The sequence below is a fragment of the Alosa alosa genome, chromosome 9, assembly GCF_017589495.1.
Source record: "Alosa alosa isolate M-15738 ecotype Scorff River chromosome 9, AALO_Geno_1.1, whole genome shotgun sequence".
In the NCBI taxonomy this organism is placed as follows: Eukaryota; Metazoa; Chordata; class Actinopteri; order Clupeiformes; family Clupeidae; genus Alosa; species Alosa alosa.
In genome coordinates, this window is record NC_063197.1 from 1,317,699 (window position 1) to 1,333,037 (window position 15,339).

The 15,339-nt window shown below is 38.7% G+C and overlaps 1 protein-coding gene across 5 annotated transcripts in view; it reads right to left on the reverse strand.

Moving 5' to 3' along the window:
• Positions 1-437: 437 nt before the first annotated feature.
• ap3d1 (adaptor related protein complex 3 subunit delta 1) overlaps positions 438-15,339 on the reverse strand; it is an 83,884-nt gene continuing 68,982 nt past the window's right edge. For 2 of the 5 annotated variants that reach the window (XM_048251675.1, XM_048251677.1), the window contains exons 20-34: positions 14,745-14,941; positions 13,622-13,695; positions 13,126-13,149; positions 12,606-12,771; positions 11,980-12,123; positions 11,416-11,469; positions 10,800-10,880; positions 10,131-10,286; positions 9,862-9,909; positions 7,562-7,751; positions 7,359-7,447; positions 7,129-7,214; positions 1,551-1,672; positions 1,338-1,417; positions 438-1,033 (exon numbers count right to left, since the gene is read on the reverse strand). In XM_048251675.1, coding sequence (XP_048107632.1) covers positions 938-1,033; positions 1,338-1,417; positions 1,551-1,672; positions 7,129-7,214; positions 7,359-7,447; positions 7,562-7,751; positions 9,862-9,909; positions 10,131-10,286; positions 10,800-10,880; positions 11,416-11,469; positions 11,980-12,123; positions 12,606-12,771; positions 13,126-13,149; positions 13,622-13,695; positions 14,745-14,941 — 1,607 coding nt within the window. In that variant the 3' untranslated portion in view covers positions 438-937. The remainder of the gene's footprint in view (positions 1,034-1,337; positions 1,418-1,550; positions 1,673-7,128; positions 7,215-7,358; positions 7,448-7,561; positions 7,752-9,861; positions 9,910-10,130; positions 10,287-10,799; positions 10,881-11,415; positions 11,470-11,979; positions 12,124-12,605; positions 12,772-13,125; positions 13,150-13,621; positions 13,696-14,744; positions 14,942-15,339) is intronic. The other 3 variants (XM_048251678.1, XM_048251679.1, XM_048251676.1) reach the window with 2 other exon arrangements.

Consider the following 15,339-nt stretch of genomic DNA (forward strand, 5'->3'; position numbering starts at 1 on the left):
GTTCTTTTTAAAAACGTAGGCCTAGGCTAAATGTTTCATTGAAAGCAGTGCTTTTTCGTCTGCCTTCAGTCACGATAGCCAGATTGCACAGGGTCAAAATGTCACTATGAAATGCTGTTAATCAGCCCTAAAATGTAATATTTCAGTCATTTATTTTTTTATAAATTTACAAAACATGCTTTCTGCTACCTGAGCGAATGCACTTCCCATTTATCAGATGGAGGATTCCCAAATGTAGCAATCTTTCTAATATTTAAAACAAACAACATGAATTGGCTATCCATAACATTGCATTACAACTATTAAAGTCTCCATTTGAACAAACTTCTTGAAGCCCATATTTGCAGCTTGTGGCTTGCTTGATTTATACATACATACCATCTCATTTGTTGTATCTGTGCGCTAGCATGTGAATGAACCACTCAGGACAAAAGAGATGAGGAGGGCTGTGCATGCTAATGTTTAATGTAAAGAGAGAAAGGCTCAAAAAGACTGGAGGAAAACAACAAAGTAAGTGGCAAACACAAACGCAATATAAAATAAATGCAAACAACAACAGTTCATCATACAAGAGCCACTGGTAAGATGGCATCATACAGAGAACAAATAACATACTGTATGCACAATGCCCATGAACACAATCTGATATTAAAGTGATGGAAATAAATTGGTTTTAGAGCAAAAGACAGGAATGTTTTTGACATGACAGGTTGACTGCTTTATAGCCTTGCAAATGTTGATAAGATCTGCCAACTACAATTTGTGAAAGAAGGAAGTGACATTAACAATTAATCACAAATCACAACTGAAGAAATAATGAAAACAGATTCATGGGTTGAGGATAAGTGTGTGTGTGTGTATGTATGTGCTATAGACAACTTGAAATTATCTGACAGATAGAACGAGGGGGATAGGGCATCAGTAACCTTCAATTCAATCAGCTCTGGCTGAAGGTCTGCTTGATCTCTTCCAACACATTTTCCAGCAGCATCAGCTCATCACATTTGGCATCAATTGACACCGTCTCAGCAGCCTGGCAGAAAAGGGCGAGAGTTAGTCAGTTAGGTCCTAAGGTCCTTAGTACTGTAAACGGCAGTGTAGTTCATATTCAGTTCAATATTACTTTTAAATATCATCTATCTATCATTTATCTTTCTCTGTCTCCCTCTCCCTGTATGTGTGTGTGTGTAAAATAGATTATGTGTATAGATAATCTATATAGAAATGGCAAAAATGTAAGAACAATTATTTAAAAACAACTTTTCATTATGCTCCTTACGCCCCTCTTGTTTCTAATTAATCTTTAATGTAGTTATGACACCAAACCCCAAACTTACAGTTTTAACCAGCAGACAGACATGGTGACCCTGAATTGACCTGCTGTACATGGAAGCACAGGAATCGATCCTCTCCACAACTTTTGAAAGTGAGAGAAAGGCAAAAAAATAAACATGTTAAATGCATTGACACAAACATCTAGCAATTCTCAATATCAACTTTTATACCCCCAAACAGATAAGCTTTTGCCATGACATTTTGCTCAGATTTACCAGAAAAGTGGTGATGAAAGCAGATCCGTGCCAGCAAATGGTGAAAGGGCATAGTCACCCCCTCCAACTTCAGAGAACTGCTTTTCAGTTCGCCTGACTCCAGAAGTTTTGCATATGCATCACTGAGATCAGCAAAAAAGAAATGTTTAATATGTTTATATGCATGTCAACATAATACATCTACACATATACACACACACTACCATTCAAATGTTATAATGTCCAAAAAAAAAATATATGGTGTTTTCTACTGTTCGCAGTATTGGATATGTGCGTCTTGGAACAAATGGCCTGCAGATACAGCGGTCTTACTGTATAGGGCCATACACATTTCGCTAATGAAATATAGGTTGATCAAAACAGCCTATTAAACAAAATAACAATGGTAACAACAATAACTAGATGTACTGTAAAGCGGCTCAGTCCTGCACATTCTATAAATAAATAAATCACGCTTGTCAATTTGTCTCCATCTACTCCATCCCCTACTCTTGAAACTTTTGTGTATGTAATTGAGTGTGTGCATTTGCTTTTGTGTATATGTGTACTTCTCTGTGTGTGTGCTTTCGTGTCTGTGTGGGCTAATGGGGGTGTGTGTGTTTATGTGTGTGTGTCTGTGCCTGCATGTGTGCATGTATCTTTATGTGTGTGTTTGCACGTGTTCATGAGTGCTGTGTGTGGATGCGTAGTGTACAGTCACTAAATGTACACATATATTCGTTTATTGTATGGTACCCCATGAACAGAATTCCACGTTACTTGGCATGCATTTAGAGGGTGTCATAATGATCGTACACTTCTGTGCAGTTTTGAACCTGTCAGCCAAACTGCGATTACAATGCCTTGTTTTTGCTTTTTCATTTATAACTAGGTGGTGCTATACATCAAATGAGTGGATATGGGATGGGTTGAAATGGCCCCTGGAGGCCAACATACAAAAAAAAAAAAAGGTCATTCTAGGCCAGGGGTGGGCAAACTTTTTTGGCTCAAGGGCCACATTGGGTTTGAAAATTGGCCGGCAGGTCGCAACCCCCTTCCCCCCGACCCCCCCGTTACGCGTCCATTATTGCGGCGTGAATACGCTTGCAGACGCCTAGCCCATCTCCTCGTCGCCGCTTGTGGTCGTGGCCAAAGTATATGGTGAAGCATTTTATTTAATCAAAATACTCAATGCCAGCAAACGTAGGTTACTAAAGTGGAGGTAGCCAACTTAACACCTAATACTGTTAAAGGAACCATATGTAAGATTGTGGCCAAAACTGGTACTGCAATCACTTTTAAATTACTGTAGAGCGGTGTATCCCCTCCCCCCTGACTCGAGGTTGCTAACCCGGATGCCAAAACACTACTGACTTCGTGATTAGTAGATAGGTTGAGGGTGGCGCATCAGGCCAAAACACAACATGACATGACATCAACATCAGTTGAGGGCTGCAACTTTACTGTTGTCAGTGATATAAGTATTTGAAATGAACATTAGGGCCATTTTATGATTAATTGAAATACATTTCTAACATACGGTTCCTTTAACCAATGCAAGGAATTTTAACATATTTTATTGAAACACTAATATCACTGACATGTTCCTCCAAAGCACCTTTTTGTCTTGGTTGAAGTCGCCAGCAAGGTCTTTTTGAGGGTGTAGTGGCAAACTTGTTCTAAACTTAATGGCTTTGCCACTATATAGCTTATTTTCATTAAACCAAGACGATAATCAGGCGGAACAAATATTTCTGGCAGGCTATTGTTACGGACCAGTAGACTAGAGCAAAGTAGAAAACTTGTTTACCGAAAATGTACTTTCATTGGCTAGTGGCCTCGCGTTCACCGCTTTCATTTGCATAAAGTCCAGCAAGGCCCAACTTCTTGACGCACCGCCTCTGCTGAAATGGCTGCGACGCCTTCCTGAGGTGCATTGCGGAAGCGTTAACTACGCCTTGCCGCTCTCCATAGGAAATCAATGGGCTATATGCAGCGCGGTGGGTTTTGCCACAATAATGGACACGTACTGTCCCTCTTGTGCGCGCTCAGACGTGTCTAATTAAATGGAGTAGCATAATGTTCAAGTTAGATCTGCTGCAATGGAGATTACAAAGAGTATCATCTAGTGTTGTCACAATACCAAAATTATGACTTCGATACGATACCTGCCATAAATATCACGATGCTCGATACTGAAGCGATACTACGGCGAAATCCTAAGATATCTGGAAAAGAAAGGACTCATACCTCCTCCAAGTGTATTGAGTCATTTGTGTTGAATTCGGTGCACTTTTGTAGTGTGCAGGTCAATTCTGGGTTCTAAACTTCTAAACTTCCTACATAATTATTATTTTTTATAGTCAGTAAAATAGTAGGCCTACTTTGTGTGATTAAGTCCTTTATTGTTTGTTATAGTTCATTTGTTGTGTTGTGTTTTGGCAATAAAGTAGCTTTAAATAGCCAAACTAGGCTAGATCAAGGTCAGTGTTGAAAAAACTGCATGCAAATCACTGAATGCTATGCCTAATCTTTAGGCCATCTGATGTACAGTACAGGCTACCCTAGGCCTTCCCGTGTTCATTGGATTTCTTTGACAGTTGCAAAGGGATAAATGTGTGGATAGTCTTCTTTGCGCCCAGTGTACAAGTACGACATTCCAACCACTCAGGTCTTCGTCAGATAGGCCTACACCATTACCTGTTGCAATATAATAATAATAATAATAATAATAATAATAATAATAATAATAATAATAATAAGCTTTATTTGTATAGCACCTTTCATACAAAGAATGCAGCTCAAAGTGCTTTACATTTGAAGCATGTAACACAATAATAGTCAGTCAGTCATTATCAATCACTTTTCTTCATTGCTGGGGCCGTTTATGATTCTCTCAGCAACATATCAAAAATATAGAAAATGACATGTCATAAGACTGGCAGCCCTAACCCTCTTACCCCCCACAAGCACGCCATATGGCAACTGTGGCAAGGAAAAACTCCCATATTCCAGGAAGAAACCTTGAGCAGAACCTGACTTAATAGGGGGAGCCCATCTGCTTCTGGCTGGCTGCGCCCTCCAATAGCAGCAGATGTAGAATAATCTGAAAAAGTAGTCTACAGGGATAAGATGAGTTAACTAAAAGCTTTCCTGTACAGGTATGTTTTCAGATCTTTTTTAAAAATATTTACTGAACTCGCCTGCTTGATGTACAGAGGCAGGGTGTTCCATAGTTTGGGGGCATAATGGATAAAAGCAGCTTCTCCACTTTGTTTGTGGAGCACTTTGGGTACGATTAAAAGATTAGAATTGGATGATCTACGTTTCCTTTGTGGTTGATAAGATATTAAAAGCTCAGAGATATATGAAGGTGCTAAGCCATTCAGAGCTTTGTAAGTAATTAACTTAACCTTAAAATCAATTCTATAGGAAATAGGGAGCCAGTGCAGTTCAGCCAACACAGGGGTGATGTGTTCTCTCTTCTTAGTCTTAGTTAAAAGTCTAGCCGCAGAGTTCTGTATGATTGCCAATTTCTTTAGATGTTTTTTGGGAAGACCAGTGAAAAGTGCATTGCAGTAGTCTAACCTGCTAGTGATAAAGGCGTGAATTAGTTTTTCTGCATCTTGTTGAGTTAGAAAGGGCCGCACTTTGGCAATGTTTCTCAAGTGGAAATAGGCTGTCTGAGTAACTTTACTGATATGGGGCTTAAAACTTAGCTCTGCATCTAAGATGACACCGAGGCTTGTTACTTTTGGTTTGACCTGGTGCGCCAAGTTCCCCAGATTACTAAGAACAATATATCTGTGTGCATTACATTACGTCTATTTCTTTGATAACATGATTTGCTACCACGTAACAATAAGCCGCTATTATGATGGTAATTTGCTGTGGGCTTTAATTAGCGCATTTCGGGTAGCCTATCGGCCTATCCTACATCTGGGCAATAATTATTGAACAAATTGCAGTCTACATGCCATGACAAATATTACCAGTAGTACTGACCGAACATGAAATAGATTGTTTGGTAGTGTTGGTAATGTTATTCTGGCGTGAACATTGCGCCTTCATCACGTTAGCACCCTATGATTACAGCTCGTTATGTCTCGTCAAAATTCATTGATGAAGGAATGTTCGCTTTATCCCAGAGAACCATACTCGTTTCACTTTCAGAGAAGAACACAGAGGAGAAAAACTTGGCACTAACCATGTAGTTGTGTTTTCTATAGCATATTCGTTAACCCGTCGTTCTTTGAACTCTTTAAAAATGTTGGGATATGTCTGCGAGGTATTTAGCCAAGTTCCATGCGTAGCATACTGCTTTTAAATGACTTTGAAACATATTTTACAAAAGGGCCTCTGTGTACCTGATGGCTTGCCTTCACTATTCGCGATGTATCCAAAATAGTTCCAGATTTCACATCACCTTTTGTTTTATCCACAAGGCCGAGGACTGTCGGCAAAGAACTATGTTGACGTTGCTGCGCACTCACTCACTCAGAGCTGCCCGCTTGACACGCCCACTTGCCTAGATGCGTGCAAGGAGCAGTGAGAGCAGCAGTTCACACAGACACAGAACGTTATTATTTTAAGTATCGATTCTAAAAACGTCGGAAATCGTATCGTTTTTTGCGTGAAGGCATCGTGATACCTTTTTAGTATCGATACACCGTGCAACACTAGCATCATCTCTATGTAACATGATGTTTTGACATTGACATTGTAAACATTCTCTAAGAAGAGTGAAATGCAGTTTGAAGTAAAGCCAACCACAACTAGCGCAGGAAAAAAATAGCGAGCAGCCTGATAACCTAATTAAATGCTCGGTGGGCCAGATCAAATTGCGTAGTTTGCCCAGCCCTGTCCTATGTTTTCTGTTCTTGAGATATTCACAGAAAACTGGGTCTGGCCATCTACAGGCCAGTTGGTGTACAGTAACATAGATTAATTTAAATAATTGATTTATTGTGTGGCCCCCCATGAATGGAATTCCATTAAACTTGGCATGCAATCACAGGGTGTCATAATGATCCTACACCTCCAATTTCGTGCAGTTTTGACCATGTCAGAGATACTTGCGAACAACTCATTTTTGCTTTTTCATTTGTAACTAGGCTATGGACATGGCCCATTAAGACCAACATACAAAAAAAATGTGGTCCTCCTAGCCGCTACGGTTCTTGAGATATTCACATAAAACTCTGTCCGCCCTACCCTCCTTTCGGAGGTCCAGTCCGGCGGGGTGGTGACGGATAAAAAAACAAAAAACAATGGTTCCGAGTCATCCTTGTGGGGCTACATGCCCAACAAGTTTCGTGCACTCCCGTCTTTCAGTGTCCCGGGAATCGTTGACACAAAATTACTGAAGAAGAAAAAAATCCGGAAGAAAAAACCCTCTGAGTAAACCTATATGACCGCCACTTCGCTGCGTGGTGGTCATAATAACCTACCCCTACCAACACTCTAAAGATTCCGAAAAATGGAATTCCAAATTTACAACAGATTTATAAGAGATTCCAAAAACATATGCACACATAGAAAAGATGAAGGAATAAGGATGAAGGAAAGAAAGAAGAGACGGAGGTAACACTCATCTTACCTGTAGCATGGTGTAGTGATCAGATATGATGTGCAGGTAAAGTGCAGTTTGAAGTCCAGTTTTTCATGAGTGGAGGAGTCATCTGACTGCGAGCGGATATGTGGAAGGAGCCATAATACATTTAATAAATCTAATCTAATAAGTCAGGTAAGGTGATATAATAATCAGAAACAGATTAGTAATAATCAGAAACAGAGAAGTATTCAACACTGAAAAATGAAAAATGTCACCTTTACTATGAAGGTAAGGGTTCCTTTCAGTTTCTGAGGCATCACTATGCTTTGTACAGAAAAAACAAAGCGAGCCTCATTTGAAACCCCTGTATAAGGTGAGAATAACAGCTGTTAAAATGTTCTTCAACGGTCACTTCACATTCACATTTGCCAGCATGACATGCCAACATTTTTGCATTTCCTCTCCATGTTAACTTTACCTGGTGGGAGTTGAAATGGGACAGTAAGACCATCATGTGGAGTTGCACCCTCTGGTCTTTGCAGTTTAGAGTTGAGAGAATCTAAGACATTGAACTCCATTGATTTGAGGAAGCTGCTGCTCATGTTTTGAAAGATGATTGAGACCACTACCTGACTGCCATCTTGCAGATTGCCTTGGATGTCATACACCTATGTGTGAGAATTCATGTAAAATAAACAATCTAAACACACACACACAGTATCAATACATCACTGCATCACAGCACGAGCAAGCAAGTACACAATGGAAAGGAAGACGGACTTTTTTTTATCCCAAAGAATATAAATGTCACATGCATATCAAGTAAAATGGAAGTCTCTTCGGAAAGATCCAAACAAACACACCAGGAAAATAACTTTCTAATTGCAGTGCCATTACCTTATCAGTATCCTGCTTCATCTTTGAAAGACACATTTGGGAGGTAGGTAACATAGAATGTGGACCTTTACACACTAGAAAACGAAAACCTTCTTCAAAAAGATAATGCAGTATTCATACATATTAAGGGTAAAGAATGTCTGTATTGACCAGGGGTTATAGTTTCTAGACTGTTCCCACCATGTAATTTTTATCAGAGGGAGAGTAATGCCTGACTTTAGAATATGGAACCAATTCATGACTAGTACATACTGCATATGTGTTAGGCAACATTAATCATTTGTTAGGCGTGTATTCACAAATTTCTTGTTCATGATGAATTAGGCCTTTATTCTTGACATAATATTAATAATGACCTGGTAAGCCTTGATCTCTACTTACGAATTAGTAGTACCAAAAGAGAATATGTATAACCCACATGCCTTACAAGTCACTAATACAGGCATTAATTAGGTATCTATTAGTGGCTAACATGTGAACCTTAAAATAAAGTGTTACCACATATATATATATATATATATATATATATATATATATATATATATATATATATATATAACACAGCTCTTCTGAGTGCTGCAGAAAGTTCCATTCACATGAATAGGCCTTCCCAACGTTCGGTGGTCTGTTATCTGTTAAAAGTATATAAATCACCGCTGTCAATGGCAACGGGTTTTGTGCTTCTAATTAATATCTTTCATATCACTCCACAAGAAGTCCGTTCGCATCTTGCATTGGAACTTTATTCAAAAATGAAAGCAGAGGGTTGATGAGCTGTGTTTGATTCAAAATCAGTATGAGTTGCAAACTATTTGTTTCTCAGCAAAAGCAACGATGAAACGGTAACAAATAAATGTAATCTAAAGAGTCATATCATGTGGAGTTTATTTATTTTATTTTTTTGACAAGTAGCCGTGTAATAAGTGGGGGGCAGCTGCGCGTCAGGGTCCTGTTCATCCTGTCGGGACTTATTTTTGGATAATGACCGGCGTTCTATACATTATCCCTTACATAACTTATATGTCATAGGTTTTTACTTGTTGTGGTCATGAGGGCTCTTCCATACCAACTTCACCTATTTCTGAAAATTTCCTCAGAAGGAAACTATAGGGGAATTTTTTATTAAGTTAGAGCCACTTTTACAAAGGCTGGTGGTGTTGTAAGTAATGTCTGATTTAAAAACTACTATTTAAAGAACTATTTACATAGAACTACTTAAGAATGTTGTATATCTATAATTTTGCTTATGGAGATCTGGATCTTCGAGGATCAGTTTGGTCCATTTCATACATTCATTACATTTCAGAGATGTTGTCGTGTACAGCCACTCACATTGTGATCACAATGTGATCTGAGTTTTTTTTTTTTTACCAAAATGTTTAAAGGGACACTTCACCCATTTGCATTAAGCTTTATATCGTTAGAAACCCAGTCATGTTTTTTAATGGTCATGCATCATTCCCTCATTTTCCCCTGAGACGGTAGAAATATGGATTTCAGTGTTGCAGTTCGTGCTTTCAATGATGTAAAAATGGTCATTTTGTGTCATTGAAAGCAGGAAGTCCCTTATCTGTCAAGGGGTGAGACTACAAACACTAACTTCAAGATTTGCTCTTTAATGTATTAAATGACCCTCCTCCCTCTGTAAAAGCTTCTGTACAGTAACTCAATAAAAAACGCTCAAATTGCTCTTGTATTTGGGATTATCCACCATATTGATTCTTCCTCCACCAAGAAAATAAAAAATAAATAAAATGTGGAAAGATTGGTGGGAACCCCTGGTTGAGTTGACACAGAATGACGGATACATCTTCATTCTTCATAATCAGAGTTAAGCAGAGCAAAACAAAACTGGATGAAACTCATTTGCAGTACACTTACCATTTTAACGTAGGCGTTCTCAGCAAGCAGACAATAATTTGACATAGGCTGTAAAAACAATTGAAGATCAACTTTCAATTCCTTTTGTGCATACATTTCTTACTATAGCAGTATGTTCACCTCATGTTCCAGTCTACATACTGTTATTTATCAGGTTCTCAGGACTTTGGGGAGCTGAACTAGTCTATTATACTGTGCTTTCTGTTCCTAGTCCATGGCGAGAACAATGTCTTTAATGTTTTAAATAAATGATCTAGACAAATTCTGACCGGAAGGGGTTCCTCGTCATCCTCCTCCATGGTGCCATTCTGAACAGACTCAGCTTCCCCTCTATCACTACGGTGGTGGTGATGTCTCTTTTTCTTTTTCTTTTTCTCCATTTCTTCCTTTTCCTTTTTCAGCTTCTTTTTCTTATGCTTGGATTTCTATGAAAATGCATATAAATGCTTACATACATAGAAATACAGTGGATCCAACTGTTTGAAAGCATATTTAAAAAATCTGTGAATATATCATATAAAACTGGAAATCATCCATCCTAAAGAAAGACCAATGAGATGTCTATAAATTACTGTAGTGAGAAACGGTAGTGAATGCCAGAATAAAAAAAAAAGGTCCAGACACTTGAAAAAAGCCCTTATTTAAAATAATTTTAAAAAAAAACATCCAAACAATGTCCACAGTGTTGAGGAACTTCTTTGTACACAATTTAAAGTATGAACGGTTACCCTGTTAAAGATGTGGTTACTAAATCCCCTCACTATTTCGCAGCCTCAAAGGATTATTTTGGGAATCAACCAATTTTCATTTGAAAGGATGGGTTGCTAAAGTACAGGCAGATAAATATTTGTATCTGTATGCTAGACCATGAAAAGGAATAAATGCTGACTGAATTGATGATTCAACTGCACTTTTTTCATGGTAACATCAACGCTTACCATCTCTTCTGGCTCCATGTCTTTGACCTCACCAAGATCTGCATCCGTAGGCATCTCAGTGTTGGTTGCTGCTACAGCCTCCTAGGAAAAGACGTGCACCCTCAATCATCACAACACTCTTAATAACAGCTGAAAAGCATCTATAAATAAAATGTCATTAGTTACACAAAATGAGAAAACATGGTACTCAATAACTACATTGCACAAGGCATGAAACAAACAGTTGTGAATAACATAACTTGAAAACAGGAAATGTAATGTGTTCTTTTCTGATTGATTATCTGATTATCAAGCACAATTGGCTTGTTGTGATCCAGTGAAAAACATTTTTTTTTTGTCTTAACTCAGAACAAACAGCATCATCTAACAGCAAGCATAAGTGAATGGGTCATTTTTGAGTCCAGAGTTCTCCCCTTATTTACATAAGTACTCCAGACCAACACATTGCATGTGAGCGAAAACCTGCTCTTCATTTTCATTCTCAGGGGAGAATGTGACATGAGTTTGCAATAAAATGGAATGTGTATAGTGAGATGAATGTTTATGAGAAAGGGCACATGAATGTTACCAAGACTGTACTGTATGTGATACCACGGACATAAATGGAGAACTTCACCTGTATACCAGAGGGAGCCGCATCACTTGTGAGCCAGAAATCCAAATCAGAGGCCTAAAAGGAGGAAGCAGAATTGGATCCTTTCCAGACAGACCAGCAGAGCAAATTCAAATTTGCTAACATGTTCGTATAGGTTCACCCTGGCTAAGACAACACAGCATTTGGTACGGCCCGAGTATTATTATGCTTGTACCAGGTTTGACCACATTCACATTGTTCATTAGCTTATATCATTTCCACACTTTGAGCTCTAAAGCGGACTCATTTGGCGATCTTCTTCTTTCCACCACATATGAATGTTTTTCTGAAGATAGTTGTGGTCGTCTCCTTGCAAATCTTTGAAGTGGCTTAAGTGGCTTCGAATTTGGCTTAAGATTTCAGACGGTGGTACAATGGCTTTGAACATGGCTAAGCCAATCATAATCAAAGCTCAGAACTATCCTTTTTATAAAGTTTAAAATCAACAGTCACTTCTACTTAGACAAACTGTGCACACAGGACAACAACTGTAATGACCAATCACCAATGACCACCATCAGTTTAATCTACTGTTGAAATGTTTACCCCAGCAGAGACTGAAGGAGGCAAAGGCTCAGTAGACTGTGTCTCATCAGCTTTCACCAATGTGACAACTTCATGAATGTTAGCCTCTTCTTCCTCAGGATCATGCTTGTGTTTCTTTTTAGTCTTCTTATCTTCTGCAGACCTCTACAGAAAATAATACAAAGACATAATTCAGTTACCATATGGATTTCTAGGTAGATAATAACATTATCACATACAAGACAGAGATTAAGAAAAAAAATTGATTGCTTGATAGAACCAATTTAATTATTCTATGTCAGCAGTTGTTTTAACCAAAATATTTTCCAAAAAGACCCATAATTAAAGTGCAATTAAGACAAGTTCATAGCTTCTATACCTGTGCCATGTACTGTATGTATGGAACATGTGGCATGTTCACTTAGTTCTAAACAATAAGGTGCTATTAACCAAATTGGCATACTGGTAATAGGGCCACTTTAAAAATCAACATCAATTTGGAATCTGTATGTCTTATCTAATCAATATCATGTTTCTCTAATTTTTGCTGCCTAGTGTTGATACAAAATAAGCCAGTTAGGACTAAAAATAGCCTATAATAATAGCTTAAAAATGTAGGGTTCTCATTTCTATGACACACAACTTGCCATTCTCTCCTTGTCTTTAGCCTTCTTCTTTTCTTTTTTTTCCTTCCTTGTTTTCTTCTTAGGTTCTCCTGTGATGCTCACTCCATCTCCATCCCCTCCAGGGCTTTTCAAGACATCAGCAGAGCGGTGTGTTCTGGTAGGTAGCTTCTCACTATCTGTTAAAGGCCTGAGACCAAGATAATACACAATTCTGCTGGTGAAAACAACTCATCGATAAAACAATATGACCCGTTAAATATCAAGCACTAATATCTACAAAATATGCTTCAGTATGACTGAAGCACTACAGATATAGTACCTCTCCAACCACACCCATGTACTAACTTTCAGCAGTAAACCTAGCTGGATTTTATTCCAAACAGCTTTTGTGGATCCTCACTTTCATTTAATAGTTCTGGCTAATATGATGGGAGCTTGGTGGCTATTCTATTGAAGGCAAAAATAGGGAGGTCTAGGTGTTCATTGAAATAGCACAACAGCTAGCAGTTAGCCCACACTCATAGGGATATCACCTACTTACCGGGTGCCTACTCCAGACACCAGACTGCCAAAACATGATGTGCAGGGAAGTGTGTGTTTGCATGAGAGAAAAGAATCACACAGCAACATAGGATAGACATTACAGTGCTGAACTATGCGATTAGAGGGGATAATTCTGTAGATATAAGGTACTCTGACTAGTGCATTCCATCAACTCAAAGATAAAAAGAACTGCAGAAAGAGAGAAACACCGATGGTGACTGACTTGCATTCAAATCTAATTTCTCTGTTTTAAGCTTTTATTGCCCGCCTTCATTTTGGACAAATAGAGAATGTTTTAACCCCTCTCTTTGTGTGTAATGTCAAATAAAAGAAGGCTAATGTTATTATAACTTATTTTCCTTTATTTGAAGCATCTGTAATTCTATCTACGAGTCTTGGTTCCTACATCCTGCTTTCATGTTCTCCTTTTCCATTATGACCAATAATGGATTCCAAATTCAAAAAGGACTGGAGAAAGCATACTGAAAACCTACTTGTCCAGGTCTATATCCAAAGCTTTGTGAGGATCATTGGGATCTTTCTCATCCTCATCACTGGGTAAGGCATTCTAGGAAACAGTAATACAACAGAGAAGGAGAAAACAGGTGGTACAACAATTCACACAGCAATTAATGATTCAGACAAACTTGTAAGATTAGGATTACAGTCATGTTTTGCTGCCAGGCCATCCTTTATTGAGCTTCAGTTCAAACACTGGTATTTAAGTGCAGAATTTACTGGTATGATATAGAATAATTCCAAGTTCAATCAATGACTCCGTTTCCATGCACACCATATTCCGAATAAGGACCATATTCTGGTTATGGCAATATTCAGAATAAGATGTTTCCATGTGTAGCAGAAACTAAATATTCCCGATTACATGTTACTCATCAGATGATGAAGAAAGCAGCGATGTGCAGTAGAAGTAGTATCTGCGTCATAACGTCTCCACTGTCTCTGTCCCTGAATTTAATGGGGACTGCAAATTACGTGTATTTGGCATGATTAGAGTCACTATTGTTGTGCATTTTAGCTGTATAATAAGCTGCTTTGAGGGTTTTTCACCGATTCTTCATCCGTCAGCAGTGCGTGCAAAACCTGTGTCTTTGAGCATTACGATGCTTTCACCCATCGATAAATTCCATCTTGACATTTAAACTTTCAGGTTGTAATACATAAATTGACTTCTTCACTGTAGAAGTTTACTTTTTGCTATGTTTGAAGCAACATTTAAACATTTTAACATTTATTAAAGCAAGCTACCAAAATTCCTTGCATGAACATGCACAGATGGAATTTAATATTCCGAAAGGGGTATTTTCCGACTAATGTCGGAATGTTTCCATGCCACAATATTCCGGTTAAAAGAGGCATGTGCTAGGGGCGTTATTTCTGTTTTTAGTATTCATAATATAACCTTATTCAGGTTATGGCAGCCGGAATAAGGTGTTTACATAACTCATGCGTAATCAGAATATTGTCTTTATTCCGAATAAAACCAGAATATGGTGTGCATGGAAACGTATGTTTCGATGGTAACCGATTTAGAGCACATGTAAAATAAATATATAATTAGCCATTAGCCAGCTGGAGCCCAATGTGTTTACTGCTTACCTCTGGCATTTCCTCAGTGACGATGTCCACGTGGTGGGCAGGGGTGATGTCCTCCTCACTCTCAGGGCCTGAGTCCACATGCCTGCCCCGTGCACGCTTCTCCCGCTTTCTTTTTTTCTCTTTTTTCTTCTTTTCATCTTTTTCCTTCTGTCGACGATCCTCTTCCATTTTCAGGTACTGGTCTGATAAGGGCATCCCTGACAAAAAGAGAGAAAATGAGAGTGTGAGTAATCTGAATTAACTCCCATGGGGACAGCAATCCTCTCAGCAAGGCACTTTACCCCCAACTGCTCCCCGGGCGCCGGATCAAGGGCTGCCTACTGCTCTGGGTGTGTATGTATGCTCCTAGTATTCCCACTGCTCAGGTGTGTATGTGTGCTCCTAGTGCTTGTGTACTCCTAGTGAGCTCACTGCTATAAGTGTGTATGTTTGTATGTGTATATATATATATGTGTGTGTGTGTGTGTGTGTGTGTGTGTGTGTGTGTGTGTACAAATGCAGGAGACAAATTTCCTACAGGAGTTTCCTACACGACAATAAAGTAGAACTTAACTCAATTCTCAGCAATGGCCTGGAATATCATGGAATTTTGGAA